The sequence below is a fragment of the Oncorhynchus mykiss genome, chromosome 7, assembly GCF_013265735.2.
Source record: "Oncorhynchus mykiss isolate Arlee chromosome 7, USDA_OmykA_1.1, whole genome shotgun sequence".
Lineage (NCBI taxonomy): Eukaryota > Metazoa > Chordata > Actinopteri > Salmoniformes > Salmonidae > Oncorhynchus > Oncorhynchus mykiss.
Window position 1 is genome coordinate 20,575,647 of NC_048571.1, and position 19,747 is coordinate 20,595,393.

At 40.0% G+C, this 19,747-nt stretch overlaps 1 protein-coding gene across 1 annotated transcript; it reads right to left on the reverse strand.

Annotated features, from left to right (window-relative positions):
• Window positions 1-7,555: 7,555 nt before the first annotated feature.
• LOC110527463 (gastrula zinc finger protein XlCGF48.2-like) lies at window positions 7,556-11,629 on the reverse strand. Its single transcript, XM_021608738.2, has 2 exons — window positions 11,152-11,629; window positions 7,556-8,819 (listed from the first exon to the last, which is right to left on the reverse strand). Exons 1-2 carry the CDS (start codon window positions 11,453-11,455, stop codon window positions 7,972-7,974), a joined length of 1,152 nt encoding a protein of 383 aa, XP_021464413.2. The 5' UTR covers window positions 11,456-11,629; the 3' UTR covers window positions 7,556-7,971.
• Between the last annotated feature and the right edge of the window lie 8,118 nt (window positions 11,630-19,747).

Genomic DNA, 19,747 nt, shown 5'->3' on the forward strand with positions numbered 1-19,747 from the left:
CTTTTAGTAGTGGTTTCTTTGCAGCAATTCAACCATGAAGGCCTGATTCACACAGTCTTCACTGAACAGTTGGTGCTGAGATGTGTCTGTTTCTGTTACTTGAACTTTGAAGCATTTATTTGGGCTGCAATTTCTGAGTCTGGTAACTCTTCCATTCCTGTGGCGGTCCTCATGAGAGCCAGTTTCATCATAGCTCTTGATAGTTTTTGCGACTGCACTTGAAGAAACTACATTTTTCGTATTGACTGACCTGCATATCTGGTTTTTGCGACTGCACTTTCTGGATTGACTGACCTGCATGTCTTAAAGTAATGATGGACTGTCGTTTCCCTTTGCTTATTTGAGCTGGACTTGGTCTTTTACCAAATAGTGCCATCTTCTGTATACCACCTCTACCGTGTCACGACACAACTGATTGGCTCACACATTAAGGAAAGATATTCCACAAATTAACTTTGAACAAGGCACTCCTGTTAATTGAAATGCATTCCAGGTGACTACCTCACAAAGCTGGTTGAGAGAATGCCAAGAGTGTGCAAAGCTGTCATCAAGGCAAAGGGTGGCTACTTTGAAGAATCTCATAAAATATATTTTGAATTGTTTTACACTTTTTTGGTTACTACATGATTCCATGTGTTATTTCATAGTTTTGATGTCTTCACTATTATTCTACAATGTATAAAATAGTACAAAAATAAAAACTCTTGAATGAGTAGGTGTCCTAAAACTTTTGACCGGTAGTGTGTATCACCAGTAGTACATTTACCGTTCATTCTTATAATTACTAATCTTCAATGTTTTACTTTGGTTCCAGTCATTTATTTTAATGCATTCAATATTATTATTCCTGTTCTCGTTGTCAGAGTGGACAATTGTTTGCACAACCTCACAACCACTTGTGAGAAACAAGTTTTGGTTTATTTAATTCAATTTGAGTTCTGTCAATTTAGTCGGTGTGTTTTGTTTGGAGCGCTGCTGTCAATGTTGTGTAAGGATGTGCACGCAGAGAAGTAGTTCTATAGGCTACCTGGCCTGCGTGCAAATGTAGGCATAGAAAAAGATGCCCATTTGGGGATCTGATAGTATTTCTGACTGGCTTAACGCACCACCACTAATGCCTGTGGAGCTTCTCAAAGTAATGTGTGGGGGGGGGGCAATGATTGTGGAATTTTGTCAAGATAAAAATGTATTGCCATTTTGATAAATTAGGCTTTTTTAAAAAATCTAATATAAGTTTTGTAACACTTAGGCTATTACAAGTGTACTGCAGAAGGAGGACAATAATATTGTCTGGAATGGTATGATATCAAACACATACCTTAATACATTTCATGTATATCTGGGGCGTTTTCATTACGGAAACCGTTCAGTTTTTAAGAACCAAACAGAGCAAACGAATGTTTCTATTTGACAAATTCAGATAGGTCCCTCCCGTTTCATTCGCTTCTGTTTACTAATTGTTTTGCAACAGAATTGGCGTAATGAAAATGCCCCCAGCTACAGTTGCGTCACTAGATACCACAGCCAAAGTCATCTACTTCTTATTTGGTGTGGTCAATCTTGGCATCCAACGTTATGATGAATTACCGCCACCTACTGTCCTGGAGTGTGGGCCAGTGACAGGGTGAAACTAAAACCTACCTGCCAGCCCCATTGCTCTTTAAAAATATAACATATTTGAGACTATATCTAAAGTAACAAACCTGCTCTATACAACTTTATCTCAGGTTTCAGGATGATGTCAAGCAGCCCCTGTAGACGTCGGTTGTCCTCTTTCGATAGATACACGTTGTCCTGGTACTCTGATATCGTTTTTGCAACGGCTCTGAATATCTCCTCCGCAGGCCCTGTACATCGTTGGTTAAAAATCACTCTCAACAACTCCAACTTAGACATTTTTTCAGATAATGCCCATGGCTAGCTCGTATTGCGTTCCGTCGCCCGTGAAGCCTACAAGAGTAATGAAGAACTTCTGGGGCAAGTTATTTTAATCCTTCAAAGTAAGAATATTATGGGAAACTGAAAAATTAACAATAAAAGTACAAATGGAATTAACATTTTATACTAGTTATAAAACACACAGATCTCTTGAAGTAATGTGGTAATTGTTTAGTTAAAAAAAAAAAAACAGGATTCCCACTCTTAAAGAAATCGTTCCATAACCTTTCCATAAAATGTTTTATGATTTACAAGGATGAAAATACTCATTTTTAAAAATGTAACCTTTATTTAACTAGGCAAGTCAGTTAAGAACACATTTTTATTTACAACTACGGCCTACCAAAAGGCAAAAGACCTCCCGCGGAGATGGGGGCTGTGATAAAAAAAAAAAAGATTTAAGAATATATATATAATAATTTTTTAAATATATTTTTTAACATTTCAATTATTTCATTTTTTTATATATATATATATATATATATATATATATATATATATATATATATATATTCAAAATAATAATAATAATAGAGGGTTAAACACACGATAACTACACACCGAAGTAGGTATCATACATGTATGTGTAGATAAACAATGTATCAATTCCCTAGGTGAAAATCCAGCTTGTTCAGGTAGAGAATGGCTACTGGTGTCTAGTGGGCTGAACTGGAATCTAATGGTCTCTACTGGATTCAATAGGACCAGTTTAAGTGACCGTTTGAGCTAGACTCGGTTACAGCTTGCATCAACGTGGATTTCATCAGATCAAGATAATTGTATCACTATCGTTGGACCAATTATTTGACAGATGTTGTGCAGTGATTGCCTGGCAGGGTTCACATGGAAAGTTATAAAATGAGACTAATATAATCAAGTTAAACTATGAACAATAGTAACTGATGCCCTTCCCTACACAGGGCACAGTCATGTCCCGTGCATTCTCTCCCTGTGTCTGCTTAAGCCTTTGTTATGAAGCAATCATCACTTAGCCTATATAGTGTGTATTCTGAAGACAATTCAATGCACTTTTGGCACTTAAGCATTTGACAGACACTTGTAAGATTCCTCCTGTGTGAATGTCTCATACACAGTAGCCACATTTCCATCCACAGTTTTTATGCGAGTTAAATCAAATCAAATGTTATTTGTCACATTCACATACACATGTTTAGCAGATGTGGTGATGCTTGTGTTTCTAGCTCCAACCATGCAGTAATATCTAACAATTCACAACAATGCACACAACCTAAAAGGAAAATAATGGAATTAAGGAATATATCAATATTAAGATGTGCAATGTCAGAGTGGCATTGACTAGAATACAGTAGAATAGAATACAGTATATACACATGAGATGAGTAAAGCAGTATGTAAACATTAAACATGAGTAAAGTGACTAGTGTTCCATTATTAAAGTGGCCATTTCAAGTCTATGTACAGTGGGGCAAAAAAAATATTTAGTCAGCCAACAATTGTGCAAGTTCTCCCACTTAAAAAGATGAGAGGCCTGTAATTTTCACCATAGGTACTAAACTATGACAGACAAAATGAGAAAAAAAATCCAGAAAATCACATTGTAGGAATTTAAAATGAATGTATTTGCAAATTATGGTGGAAAATAAGTATTTGGTCACCTACAAACAAGCAAGATTTCGGTCTCTCACAGACCTGTAACTTCTTTTTTAAGAGGCTCCTCTGTCCTCCACTCGTTACCTGTATTAATGGCACCTGTTTGAACTTGTTATCAGTATAAAAGACACCTGTCCACAACCTCAAACAGTCACACTCCAAACTCCACTATGGCCAAGACCAAAGAGCTGTCAAAGGACACCAGAAACAAAATTGTAGACCTGCACCAGGCTGGGATGACTGAATCTGCAATAGGTAAGCAGCTTGGTTTGAAGAAATCAACTGTGGGAGCAATTATTAGGAAATGGAAGACATACAAGACCACTGATAATCTCCCTCGATCTGGGGTTCCACGCAAGATCTCACCCCGTGGGGTCAAAATGATCACAAGAACGGTGAGCAAAAATCCCAGAACCACACGGAGGGACCTAGTGAATGACCTGCAGAGAGCTGGGACCAAAGTAACAAAGCCTACCATCAGTAACACACTACGCCGCCAGGGACTCAAATCCTGCAGTGCCAGACGTGTCCCCTTGCTTAAGCCAGTACATGTCCAGGCCCGTCTGAAGTTTGCTAGAGAGCATTTGGATGATCCAGAGAATGTCATATGGTCAGATGAAACCAAAATATAACTTTTTGGTAAAAACTCAACTCGTCATGTTTGGAGGACAAAGAATGCTGAGTTGCATCCAAAGAACACCATACCTACTGAGAAGCATGGGGGTGGAAACATGCTTTGGGGCTGTTTTTCTGCAAAGGGACCAGGACGACTGATCCGTGTAAAGGAAAGAATGAATGGGGCCATGTACAGTGCCTTGCGAAAGTATTCGGCCCCCTTGAACTTTGCGACCTTTTGCCACATTTCAGGCTTCAAACATAAAGATATAAAACTGTATTTTTTTGTGAAGAATCAACAACAAGTGGGACACAATCATGAAGTGGAACGACATTTATTGGATATTTCAAACTTTTTTAACAAATCAAAAACTGAAAAATTGGGCGTGCAAAATTATTCAGCCCCTTTACTTTCAGTGCAGCAAACTCTCTCCAGAAGTTCAGTGAGGATCTCTGAATGATCCAATGTTGACCTAAATGACTAATGATGATAAATACAATCCACCTGTGTGTAATCAAGTCTCCGTATAAATGCACCTGCACTGTGATAGTCTCAGAGGTCCGTTAAAAGCGCAGAGAGCATCATGAAGAACAAGGAACACACCAGGCAGGTCCGAGATACTGTTGTGAAGAAGTTTAAAGCAGGATTTGGATACAAAAAGATTTCCCAAGCTTTAAACATCCCAAGGAGCACTGTGCAAGCGATAATATTGAAATGGAAGGAGTATCAGACCACTGCAAATCTACCAAGACCTGGCCGTCCCTCTAAACTTTCAGCTCATACAAGGAGAAGACTGATCAGAGATGCAGCCAAGAGGCCCATGATCACTCTGGATGAACTGCAGAGATCTACAGCTTAGGTGGGAGACTCTGTCCATAGGACAACAATCAGTTGTATATTGCACAAATCTGGCCTTTATGGAAGAGTGGCAAGAAGAAAGCCATTTCTTAAAGATATCCATAAAAAGTGTTGTTTAAAGTTTGCCACAAGCCACCTGGGAGACACACCAAACATGTGGAAGAAGGTGCTCTGTTCAGGTGAAACCAAAATTGAACTTTTTGGTAACAATGCAAAACATTATGTTTGGCGTAAAAGCAACACAGCTGAACACACCATCCCCACTGTCAAACATGGTGGTGGCAGCATCATGGTTTGGGCCTGCTTTTCTTCAGCAGGGACAGGGAAGATGGTTAAAATTGATGGGAAGATGGATGGAGCCAAATACAGGACCATTCTGGAAGAAAACCTGATGGAGTCTGCAAAAGACCTGAGACTGGGACGGAGATTTGTCTTCCAACAAGACAATGATCCAAAACATAAAGCAAAATATACAATGGAATGGTTCAAAAATAAACATATCCAGGTGTTAGAATGGCCAAGTCAAAGTCCAGACCTGAATCCAATCGAGAATCTGTGGAAAGAACTGAAAACTGCTGTTCACAAATGCTCTCCATCCAACCTCACTGAGCTCGAGCTGTTTTGCAAGGAGGAATGGGAAAAAATGTCAGTCTCTCGATGTGCAAAACTGATAGAGACATACCCCAAGCGACTTACAGCTGTAATCGCAGCAAAAGCTGGCGCTACAATGTATTAACTTAAGGGGGCTGAATAATTTTGCACGCCCAATTTTTCAGTTTTTGATTTGTTAAAAAAGTTTGAAATATCCAATAAATGTCGTTCCACTTCATGATTGTGTCCCACTTGTTGTTGATTCTTCACAAAAAAATACAGTTTTATATCTTTATGTTTGAAGCCTGAAATGTGGCAAAAGGTCGCAAAGTTCAAGGGGGCCGAATACTTTCGCAAGGCACTGTATCGTGAGATTTTGAGTGAAAACCTCCTTCCATCAGCAAGGGCATTGAAGATGAAACGTGGCTGGGTCTTTCAGCATGACAATGATCCCAAACACACCGCCCAGGCAACGAAGGAGTGGCTTCGTAAGAAGCATTTTAAGGTCCTGGAGTGGCCTAGCCAGTCTCCAGATCTCAACCCCATAGAAAATATTTGGAGGGAGTTGAAAATCTGTGTTGCCCAGCAAAAGCCCCAAAACATCACTGCTCTAGAGGATATCTGCATGGAGGAATGGGCCAAAATACCAGCAACAGTGTGTGGAACGTTTGACCTCTGTCATTGCCAACAAAGGGTATATAACAAAGTATTGAGATTAAGTATTTGGTCAATAACAAAAGTTTTTTTCCACCATAATTTGCAAATAAATTCATAAAAAATCCTACAATCTGATTTTCTGGAGATTTTTTTTCTTCTCATTTTGTCTGTCATAGTTGAAGTGTACCTATGATAAATTACAGGCCTCTCTCATCTTTTTAAGTGGGAGAACTTGCACAATTGGTGGCTGACTAAATACTTTTTTTCCCACTGTATAATGGTCAGGATGAATATGGGTTAATAATTCAGCAATCAGGGGGGCAGAGAACTGCAGCAAAAATGGATCAAGCATATTAGCCCCAGGGGATTTTACTATTATTATTATTTAAAAAAAAAAGTTTTACACATCAATCTTAAGCAAGGCATCTAGTACATCACAGATAGTAAATTGTTGAAATAAACAAAGATTCACTATAAGTTGACGGGTTAACCATCGTGTCAGCTGGAGGCTGGCAGAGGGAAGAGCAGTTGATTGACCTACCAGGATCAATTAAACCAGTTTTTCTCAAGTAAAAAGCCTGCCGAGATAAAAAAAAGATGACTAAAAGCATCACTTATCCCATTCTTCTCCGTTATGATGCCAGAGGCCTGCCTTGGCAGGGAAGAAGAGGAATGTGTTCTATTCAGCGCATTGACTGTTTTCCAAAACTTAGAAGGATCACCAGCGGAATCAGAGATTGCTTGATTAAGTTTCTGAAATCGAGATAGGACATCTGTTTCTCAATTGTCTGAAACATTGTCAGTCCACTACAAAGTCAGTTTCCTTGAATTGGCCCAGGCCTGATTTCTCATCTGAATGAGCTCAGATAACTCAGATTCAAGCCAAGGGTTAGATCAATCTTTGACTCTGAATTGTTTAAAAAAGGGTGTGTGTATCTGCCAGAGGAATAAATATGGAGAATACATTTTCTAGAGCCAACTCAGGGTCAGGAACACAGGAGACGATGGCTAAATCAGAGTAGAACGTGTCATGTTATGATGAACTTCACAGGGTGGTGAAAGTGCATGGTATGAGCTTGATGCTCCTTTCTCAAAAATATTGAGGGTCTTATTGACATGAATACAAATATTCTCACTCTTATCCATAATAAATCTCATCATGAATGCTAGCCTACCCGCACAGCCTACCCTGTCTCTGCGACCTGTTGGTTAGAGAGCACGAGCCAAGACCAGAGTAGGCACATTTGCTATTTAAAGCAACAGTTTGTGACAAAACTATTCACATAGTTAGATTTTTATTTGGTACATGAAAACTTAAGCGAAAATGTACATTGTGTGCACCACGTCGTCACACACGGATTTTTATCCACAACAAGTCTGCTTGGTGGAAACTGGTGGGAAAATTCGCAAATTTTCTTTATGCAGAATTTAGAATATTCACATTAATATCTGTCGCCAATTGAATGGAAACCTAGCTAATGTTAAAGAAAGGCAGTTATGAAATATTTTCAAGTCATGGTAGCATGTGGTTCCTGCTCTTGGTCTCCTCATATTCTTACAATTATTGAAACATTTACAACAATCCTGACAGCGATATAGTTTATAGCTCATGTGATTTATCCTCACATGAACTCATGTGACTACCGCCAGTGCTGAAAGATGTGCTACTATAGCAACAATTATATGACTTCCCTTGTGTGAATCCTCATGTGCACGGTCAGACTATCTTTACGCCGAAAATATTTGCCACAATAATGACAGGAATAACATTTCTCTGTGTGAATCCTAATGTGAGACCTCAGATTACTAGGACGAGCAAAACATTTGCCACAGACCTGGCAGCAAAGTGGTTTTTCCCCTGTGTGAATCCTCATATGAAGTGTCAGATCACCAACTCGATAGAAACATTTGCCACAATCATGACAGCGATGAGGTTTCTCCCCTGTGTGAGTCTTTCTGTGATAGTTTAGATACCCAATTTGAGTAAAACATTTGCCACAATCATCACAGCGATGCGGTTTCTTTCCTTTGTGGGCCTTCCTATGAGCATCCAATTTTCCCATCTGAGTGAAACGTTCACCACAATCACTACAGCAAAATGGTTTCTCTTCTGTGTGACTCATTTGCACTGGTAACCTTAGATCCATGGTTTTTCTACCCTTCGAGCTTTGCCCTATTTCTGTCCATGTCTTCTTCAATTTGCACTGGGGATGAGAGTCACTTGTTGGCTCTGAGGAATTATCTTCCTTAGGTTCTGTTTTGATCTGTTCAGTTGAGGCCATTCTGTCTTCATATTCTTCACTTTGGGTTTGTGAGGACTGAGTTGAGTACTGATCATAGTCACTTTTCACCCAGGCAGGAGTGAATACAGAGTCTTCCTCCTCCTGGATGATCCTGAATTCCTCCTGTTCCTCTTTAATCTGTATGGGGTTCCAGTCATCTTGCCCCAGGATGGGGCTCAACTCCTGCTTACAATGCTGCTGCTCAGGGAGAAACTCCACTTCAGAGACAATGAACTGCTGGAAATCTGAAGGGAAGGAGAAAGGATGAGTTAGAACTGAAATGCTAATTAGCTGGTTTTAACAACGCTAGTATTTACACACTAGCAATGCTAGGAATTAGTTGGGGTTTTTTAAATTAAAAAACAGAAGTCTGCCGGAGGACAGAAGTTAGTTTAAATTTAATTTGACTTAAATTTGGGAAAAAAACATAATAGAATGTAAATTAAACAGACTTTCCAAACATGGGTCTGTTGTAGACCCACTTCATCTTCGCTTACCTCATGTCAAAATAAAAGTCCTGCACAGAAAAAAAATCAACAAGTTGTGGGGGACTTTTATTTTTTTTACATGAGGTAAGCAGAGAGGAAGTGGATCTACAACAGACCCATGTTTGGAAAGTCTGTTTAATTATTCCCCCCCCCCCCCCCCCCCCCCCAATTGACAGAGTAAATAGAAATATCATTTTATTTCACTATTCAGCTTTTTTTGCAAGCTAATTTCCATCAACGCTGTTGTGCAAATACTAGCGCTGCTAAAAACCTTTACACACCGATTAGATAGGTGCTTATGCGCCATCTGACATAACGGGGTCTAGGATAGGATGGCACAACCTTCTTTTTTAAGATAGTTCAGGATTTCGCCCTCATCTGTATTGTTGTCGATTGACCCAAACAGTTTTTCAAGTGTGTATAATGGGCAATCATTTTACCAGTAGCCGCAATCTGACTCTAATGATTATAATGGAAGGCGCATTGCTCAATACTGGTCTAAACACCACTAATGGTCCATTTAAAGAAAGCAAAGGTAGTACAGTGAGCGACTGTATTCAGTAATCTAAAGAACTAAACTTTTGCATAATTGGTCAGCTGTTCAATTAAGTTCTGGATCCCAAAAAGGTGTATTACTGCCACCAACTAGACGGGGTTGGAAAAAACCAAGGTATAAATAAAACCCATACGTGATAGAGAAAATGTATTTAATCCACCCACAATAAAACACCACATTGACAAAACCCCAAATCTCCCACTTCCTTCAAAACTCCATATCTCCCTTCTCAGACTCTATGACCTGAGAGGGTGGTTTGGCTTGTGACAATAATCCATGCAACTCCTTCGCCGAGAAGTATTTCATTTCCAAGAACCGCTCTGCCCCGTCCACAATGACATCTATGTTCCTCGACTTCCTCTCCACCTTGGCAGTGCCATTAATCCCCATAGCTATAAAGGCCACAATGTTAACCTTTAACATATCTGGGTCTTGCTGTTGAACTGCACACCCTGCAGCCTTCAGTGAAGGCCTATCCAACACCATGGACTCTTCAGGAGCGCCATTCGAACCCTCAACCCTTTTAACAGCCACGGCATATGAAATGCTCTGGACAGCCCCAAGTTTGGCCAGCTCATACTTTTTCACCCTTGTTGGGCATTCATGGTTCCCACCCCAATTGCAACAGGTCACATTTTCATCACTTTCAAAACGTATGATATGATCTTTTCCACAACTTGAACGTCTTGGCTTCTCCCTTCTGCAAACACTTGAAACATGTCCAAAATCTTCACAATCACACTGCATTGGTCTTGGAACAATCTTTTTTTTTTTTTTCTTAGATCTTAAAAACATTTTGTTCTAGGAGGTAATATCAGTCAGTTAACATTACCCTTATGAATTCGGTGTGCTTGTTTTTATTAAATAAATGCTTCAAATTCACAAAATGTTACATTACCTGATGAAGATTATCTCAAAACAAAATGTATAAAATCTCTTAAAGGGGCATTTATATTTGTATTTTATGTTCTCTTCGTATTCATCATCTCCAGCCCCTCCTAAAATGATTTGGTTTTAAATATACTAAAGTATCAAAAGTAATAAAAGTAAATCCTTTCAAATTCCTTATATTAAGCAAACGGCACAATTTTCTTGTTGTTCTTTTTTACAGATAGCCAGGGGCACACTCCAACACTCAGACATTATTTACAAAAGAAGTATGTGTTTAGAGTCTGCCAGATCAGAGGCAGTAGGGATGACCAGGGATGTTCTCTTGATAAGTGCGTTAATTGGACCATCATCCTGTCCTGGCATTCAAAATGAAACTAGTACTTTTGAGTGTCAATGTATGGAGTAAAAGTAAAAAGTACATCACTTTCATTAGGAATGTAGTGAAGTAAAAGTTGTCAAAAATATAAACAGTAAAGTACAGATACCCATACAAACGACTTATGTAGTACTTTACACCACTGCCATTGATCTCTATTTGGAGTACAGCGCTACCGGGGAGAGAGAGAGAGATCAACTTGACCATTTCTTAGTTTACGATTAGGTCAAAGGCTGACAACAGCCAGTTACAAATCGATAGCCCACCTTTGTCATCGTGAGTGTCGTCCGCGTCATCGGCCGTGGGGTAATTGCCCGAAGGACTGTTGTTTATTGGTGAGCCGCTGCTGACAGGCGTCTGACCTCCTTCGCCACTCACCGACATGTACCTCGACTCGGTCAGGCTGAGTTGCTTCTCTAGCATTTTGATTTGCTCTTTGCTTTGAGAGACTTCTACACTTAACGCTCCACAGCAATCCTCTACTAATTTGCAAATCTCTGTCACCGCAGCGGAGGATAGAATGTCCATGACGGCGCTTATCCGTTGATGCAAAACACTCGACTCAGACATTTTAAGCCCTTGGTTTTGTGAAACCGGTCACAACTACTGTAGAACTACTATGAAGATGAAAAACCTTTACAAAAATGTGTTTTTACCCAGCTTGTTCAATAAATAGTAATATTGGTAAGAATATATGGCTTATTGTCAACACTTCGCCATCTTCGATAACTGTGACCTTCCTTGCGAGCGCATCCGGTTAGAGTTAAGATAGATAAAGCGCCACCTACCGCGTGGAGACTAGAAGGCGCATTACTCAGATAAATATTTGAGTACTTAACGTTGTATTTGTAGAATTATCTTACGGTAGGAATTATTCATATAGTTTGCAGAATCGCTGTTTAATATTGAGTAAATCATGGCTTGTATTATGGTTATTGGTTATCATGTTATCAACTTGAATAAAGGATCTATCACTGGAGTAATCTTAACCTCAGACAAACTATGAGGTTGTATTAGTCTCAAGATCTGGTGCAAAGCAAAATGCAAAAGTCATGCAGAAGCATATACAAAACTTCTGACAGTTATCAACTTTTGTTGATAGTATTATATATATATATTAATTATACATATATATATATATTAATCCTGCAGGATTCCTGCAGGTACCTACACAATTCGTTCACAGAGGCCCAAATTCCTGTAAGATTCCTGTGGAACTTTTTAGTAAAGGATTTGTTTTCTTTCCTTGTTTTTCCCAGTTAACCATCCTCATATTCATTCATCCTAACATCCATTCATCATTCATCTTAATATCCATATATCATTCATCCTGCAATATCCTTTCATGATTCAAACTGCAATAATAAAATGGCACCAGACCATTCAACATGATAGCCTCAACTCAAACCAGCAACAGTTACAGTGGGGGAAAAAAAGTATTTAGTCAGCCACCAATTGTGCAAGTTCTCCCACTTAAAAAGATGAGAGAGGCCTGTAATTTTCATCATAGGTACACTTCAACTATGACAGACAAAATTAGAAAAAAAATCCAGAAAATCACATTATAGGATTTTTTATGAATTTATTTTCAAATTATGGTGGAAAATAAGTATTTGGTCAATAACAAAAGTTTATCTCAATACTTTGTTATATACCCTTTGTTGGCAATGACAGAGGTCACGTTTTCTGTAAGTCTTCACAAGGTTTCCACACACTGTTGCTGGTATTTTGGCCCATTCCTCCATGCAGATATCCTCTAGAGCAATGATGTTATGGGGCTGTTGGACTTTCAACTCCCTCCAAAGATTTTCTATGGGGTTGAGATCTGGAGACTGGCTAGGCCACTCCAGGACCATGAAATGCTTCTTACGAAGCCACTACTTCGTTGCCCGGGCGGTGTGTTTGGGATCATTGTCATGCTGAAAGACCCAGCCACGTTTCATCTTCAATGCCCTTGCTGATGGAAGGAGGTTTTCACTCAAAATCTCACGATACATGGCCCCATTCATTCTTTCCTTTACACGGATCAGTCGTCCTGGTCCCTTTGCAGAAAAACAGCCCCAAAGCATGATGTTTCCACCCCCATGCTTCACAGCAAGTATGGTGTTCTTTGGATGCAACTCAGCATTCTTTGTCCTCCAAACACGACGAGTTGAGTTTTTACCAAAAATATCTATTTTGGTTTCATCTGACCATATGACATTCTCCCAATCTTCTTCTGGATCATCCAAATGCTCTCTAGTAAACTTCAGACGGGCCTGGACATGTACTGGCTTAAGCAGGGGGACACGTCTGGCACTGCAGGATTTGAGTCCCTGGCGGCGTAGTGTGTTACTGATGGTAGGCTTTGTTATACTTTGGTCCCAGCTCTCTGCAGGTCATTAACTAGGTCCCCCCGCGTGGTTCTGGGATTTTTGCTCACCGTTCTTGTGATCATTTTGACCCCACGGGGTGAGATCTTGCGTGGAGCCGCAGATCGAGGGAGATTATCAGTGGTCTTGTATGTCTTCCATTTCCTAATAATTGCTCCCACAGTTGATTTCTTCAAACCAAGCTGCTTACCTATTGCAGATTCAGTCTTCCCAGCCTGGTGCAGGTCTACAATTTTGTTTCTGGTGTCCTTTGACAGCTCTTTGGTCTTGGCCATAGTGGAGTTTGGAGTGTGACTGTTTGAGGTTGTGGACAGGTGTTGCGACGCAATAGGACTCGACAGCAGCCCAACATTAGATCCCAGCCCACCCATCATTTAAGAAACACAGATACAAACCCAGCAACACAGCTATTAAAACTCTCAGCTGCTGTGTCTTTGGTGAAACCTTTGCTCTAAAATCTGACCTGCAGATGCATGTGACTCTCGCCAAGAAGAAACCCAGTGAATGCCAATTCTGCAAAAATTTCTACAACTCTACCTGCAAGCTGAAGGCCCATGTCAGACTGTGTCATGGTGGGAAAACCAGCACCTACCCCTTTTTTTGACAAGACCTTCAAACTTGAAGGAGTTCTGTCCAAGCACATGATGATTCACACAGGAGATAAACGATTTAGCTGTGGTGACTGCGAGAAAAGCTTTAATCGCAGGGGGAACCTAACTCAACATAGGGGAGAAATCATTTAGATGTGCTGACTGTGGGAAAAGCTTCAGTCGCAAGAGGAACCTAACCAAACTTGTTTGGACTCAGACAGGAGAGAAACCATTTAGCTGTGGTGACTGCGGGAAGAGCTTCAATCGCAAGCAGTTCCTAAACATGCATAAATTGGCGTTATGGCTGGAAAATGCCATTGGGCCTGTTTTTATGAGGAAATTGCAAACTAAAGTGCGTTTTACATTAGCGCCGCCTAAACACCAGCCCAATATAGAGCCCTATGTGATAAAACAAGCAATGTATAGTGTAGAGAATCATTGTAGCATCTAAACAGCTGTGAAATATAATTTCAAAAACCAAAAATATTGTATTTTCAGCTGTTTTGAAGCTGGTGTACAAAACCGAAAGTAAAAGACGCAATAAACTAAACTTAAGAACGGAAGCAGAGAAATAGTGCACATAGAACAGATCTACCACTTTTTAGACTTGCTTTCAATGAGAATGACACATTTATAACTAACATTTCTATGTGAATTTGGTCAGGTCAATAAAAAGTTAAATATTGCTGCTTTCATTTTTCCCCCATAGGTATGGCATAGGTATTTAGGGCTCCCGAGTGGCGCAGCCGTCCAAGTCACGGCATCTTAGTGCTCGAGGCGTCGTTACAGACCCTGCTTCAATTTCAGGCTGTATCACAACCGGCCGTGATTGGGAATCCCATAGGGCGGCTCATAATTGGCCCAGCGTTGTTAGGGTTTGGCTGGGGTAGGCCGTCATTGTAAATAAGAATTAGTTCTTAACTGACTTGGCCTAGTTAAATAAAGGTTACATTTAAAAAATGAAAATGGCACCATTCTCCATGCACGGTTATTTATAAACTGATAAGGAATATTGATAAGAGCATATACCTTATTACTGCGGAAAACACATGTGAAGCAAACTCAGATACAAATCAACGTGAATGGTATTTTTGCCTTTTTCCCACTGAAGTATGGAATGCTGTCTTTATGAAGAATTGTAATTGTATGCTTATAACTTGCAGGATTGCAGATAATGTACACTATTTTCCCTATTATAATTATATTGTACAATACTTCAAACATTACCATTGAAGAACTGAATGTGTCAACTTTTAGAATGAACCATAGTATTTGTTTTTTTGTTGCGTAAAGGCTCTGCAACCATATTTTTCCTTTTTAGTAACCTAGGATTCATAAATACTTCCCTTTAACATAAATAATGTGCAATATCAGTGTGGTTTTAAATCTACCCTTGGGTTCTGAAACTGAGATCAATATGCCTGTCTTTCATTGATCTCCATATTCTGAAAGCAGTCTCTTCCTTCTGTTCAGGAGTATTTCTCATTCATTTTGACCCAATGCTGCTCGTTCATGATATTGATTGAATCTTCTGTGAAGTAAACCACCAAGTCAGCCTTCTTCCACCTCACAAACATTTCACGACTGAGACCCTCTCTTACTGACCCCACTGCTGAAACCCTCATTCACGCCCTTGTTGTATCCGGCCTGGACTACTGCAACGCCATTCTCTACCGACTCCCCGCCAAAGCACTGGACAGACTTCAACACATTCAAAACACAGCCGCACAAGTCCTCTCACACACCAGACCTTGACCACAACTCTCATAAAACTTCACTGGCTCACCGTTCACCACAAGGTTATCTTCAAACTGCTCTTGCTTGCATACGAAGCGTTCAATGGACACATACCTCACTGACCTCCTGCACTCATACACTCCCACCCGTTCACTGCGCTCCTCTGACACTGGCCTCCCCACCAACCCTCGCACCAGATTTCGCTCCATGGGAGACCGACCATGCTTTTAGTAGTGCAGCCCCCAATTCTGGAACACCCTCTCCATCTCAGAACCTCACAATCCATACACACATTCAAGTCCACACTAAAGAGAGACCTTCACACAGGCATGTCTTAGCTTTTATCTTCTGTCTAGTTCACTTAAATGGTTAGTCTGTCCTGATGTTTTGTGTACTTTTATGTACTTGCTTATTTTAATTTGATTTTATAGCTCTTTTTTTAATGTGCTGATTATCTTGCTATGGACTCTATTCAGTCCCTGTCGCTGAAGCGTTACAGATTGTATGACAGGCATTTTGAAGGTAATTTCCGATTAGCCGACATATGCATTGTTTACCCTTAATGCAGTTTCCGCTAATGTGGGGACATTGAAATTTAAAAGGTAATCACGCTGTAAAGCTGAACTTCCGTAATACGGACCAAATAGAGCCTTATTTAAAGTGACTTTGGGTCTCTTGAAAAGCGCTTAAAATGCAAAGGATTAGTATTATGTAATGATTTACTGTCGACTCCTGTTAAGTGCATTTTATATAAGTGCAAACTCTGGGCTCTATTGAATCCGTATCACGGAAGTTCAGCGTTACAGTGTGATTGAAATGTGAAGGCAATGTTAGCGGAGACTGCGATTACTATATGTCGGCTCAACCTTTTACATTTTATATTGTTAAATCTGTGAGGCTTCAGCGATACAGATGAATAAAACCCTCTGTGCCAAGTGCGTTACACAGTTTTCCCAGTCCCAATTCAACTACATTCTTTGTAATTATTTATATCTGCATTCTCTGGTTTAGCACACACTGTCACTTCAGTCCCAAACCAGTTGTTCTGGAAGAAATGATCATTCTAGATCACCTTATGACTTATTATAACTGTTTCCTACGTGTAGTTAGTTATATAGTTCCATTATCTCTGGTCTATACCTTATAGTGCATGGGGACCAGAGGAGGCTGGTGGGAGGAGCTATAGGAAGCTGTCTCATTGTAATGGCTGGAATGGAATCAATGGAATGGTATCAAACACAAACATGGAAACCACATTTTTGACTCTGTTCCATTTCTTCCATTCCAGCCATTACAATGAGCCCGTCCTCCTCTGCTGTTTCTGGTCTCACCACCTGCTGATACAAACAGAAAAATAACACAATCGGGAAGTGAAACTGCCAGTTATAGAAGATGACCATACAACATAATCAACTTAAAAACTGTGAACAATAGTAACTGTATTTGAAGTATTACAAATAACCAAAGGCATACAGTATATTATTCACCCAAGAACCGGGTCTCCACTTACAGGTGGAAGTTACAAAATGTGCCTCTCACACACAAGGCACAGTCATGTTTCTGGTGGGCTACACAATGAACCATACAAGTTCTGATCTCAGTGTAAAGATTGTTTCACAGAATGGAAAATGACAGGTTATGTAGAATATGCCCTGATTATAGCCTTTAATGGGGAGCGGGCCTCAGATCTCCCAAAGTAAAGGTCAATCAAGTGTGTCCTCAGGTGAGCCTGTAGGCTTTAGGATTTTGGCTTTGTTTTGAAGCAATCATTTGACTTGTATGGTTCCTCCTCTGATGACTATTCAATGCACTTCTGGCACTAAAGCATTTTTTACAGAAAACGTGGAAGATTCCTCCCCTGTGTGAATGTCTCATACGCAGTGTCAAATGAAAGGCAGTTGTGAAAGATTTGCCAGTCATGGTATTAATGTGGTTCCTCCCCTCCGTCTCCCCAGACGATTCAGATTGGAAGGAGTGAAAGATATATAGAAATATAGTTTATCACTAATGTGATTACCTCCAGTGCTAAAAGACCTGCCACTAAAGTGACAATGAAAGGATTTATCTCATGTGAATCCTCTTATGCCTCGTCAGACTGGGGCTCCACTCCTGCTTACAATGCTGCTGCTCAGGGGAAAGCCCCTCTTCAGAGACAGTGAACGGCGTGAAACCTGAAGGAGAAAGGGTAAGTTAGAACTTACACGGTGATGAGACAGACGTTGATGGACTATCTGACATAAGCTCATGGGGTCTAGGATAGGATATGTTCAGGAATTGGCATCTTACCTGTACTGTACCCAAACAGAGCAATCATTTTACCATCAGCCGCAATCTGACTCGACTGATAATAATGGAAGGGGCATTGCTCAATACTGGTCTAAACACCACTAATGGTCCATTTAAAAAAAGCAAAGGTAGTACAATGAGAGACTTTGTCTTCAGAGGTTGTATATCATTTCAATTGGTTATTCTATTTACAATTAAAACGATTCATATTGACTCGATTTGTGATGATAATCATGATAGATATTCACTAGATTTGAGACTTTTTTTTTGTTTATTTCGCTATATGAAACCAGGATGGATTGAAGAGTTAGAATATTAGACACCAAACCCTGATCAGACCAGTGGCCTGCAGTTGAAGGGCTGTAGTGCAGACGGACCACAAACGCCTGCCAGCTGCGGGCCGGCAACTGTATGTCGGAGGCGGCACTAGTAAAGTGCATTAGCTGATGGAATAAAACGGCTCTCATCATTAGCCATTGACAACATGGTGCTATTTAGCCGCAAGCAGCAGATTTTTAACCAACATTTACATGGCGAAACGTTCTTCATTCTCGACTTGGAAGTTTTACAAGACATTTATTAGTGTCTTTTAAACTGCCATTGCTAGTTGCAGGTAGAACGTTTGAATTTAGAAAATGCTCCGTTATTAAATAAAATACATTTTTGCTCCGTTAAATAATCCAACAATGTATAGGCTTACAGCCATTTTAGAGTGTATTTGTCTTCTCTCATTGATCATTGAAAAGCAACGCTTGATTTCTGAGTGGCGCACATGAAGTGCAGCCAATGTTCCCTCCAGATTCTTTCAGCGCTGAGCAAATTTCAGGTCTGCTGAGTGCAAACTTGAACCTTGTGAAAATTGAGCATTTACTGTGGACACTGAGGCTGTATCTGCTTTAAGTTACAGTTTTAACAGTGGTCAAGTAGGCTGCTGTGGCTATTTGATCATAATGTAGGCCTACCAGAGTGGTCTACCATCAAAAACAATGGAGAAAATGCATCCCATAACATTTTAATATGGAAATAGCTGTTCTATCATTCAGGCTACGGTAGGAGACAATGTGTGGTGTTCAATGTAGGCCTACATTCTATTGAAAAAAACATGCAGGGCTTGACATTAACCTGTTTCTCCACTTGTCCTTCAGACAAGGAGGTGACTTAAAATGTTGTTGTGTTGTTTGATGCAAGAAACCACTTTACAAAGTAAAATGCATCATTTTTTCCATACCATTATTACAGAGAATCAGACAAATGATGCGCCCCTCTGCCTGTTGACTGCTTAGCTTATTCAAGCCTGTCTCAAAATGTAACACTGCCCCTATAAGACAAAAAAAAAGCTCTTTACTTTACTTTTAAAAGATTGCTAGAAATGCACACATTTTGTGCTCTTGTAGGAAACAATCACTCCCCCATTACTGACTACAAATGATCTATAACTGGGCTAATAACTCACTAACTGGGAAACGTGGCTGCAAACGTGGCTACATGTAGCTCTCACTTTGATCTCAAAACAACAGCATCTACTCACAACCGCTCATGCTGTAAACACAGTCCAGTTCAAAGTGAATGGCACAGATCTATATATGGTAATGGTCTATTTGCATATAGGACTACTGCAGCTCTGGCTGGTTATGGCGCATCGGTCTGTGTAGAGTTTGAATAGAATCCTACTCCGATGCGTTCTGCCTACAACAAAATGTATTGCATAGTTTGTTTTGAAAACTGAGTCTTGCATAGATCATTTTGTTTCGGGGAATTCACATGCAATCGGAGTTATTGGGAGTTTGGAGTTCCGACTGGGGAATTTCACTTCAACAACCCTCCAAGTCGTAATTACAAGTGTGAAACTCTGAGAAAATGTTGTTTCCTGAGTTGGT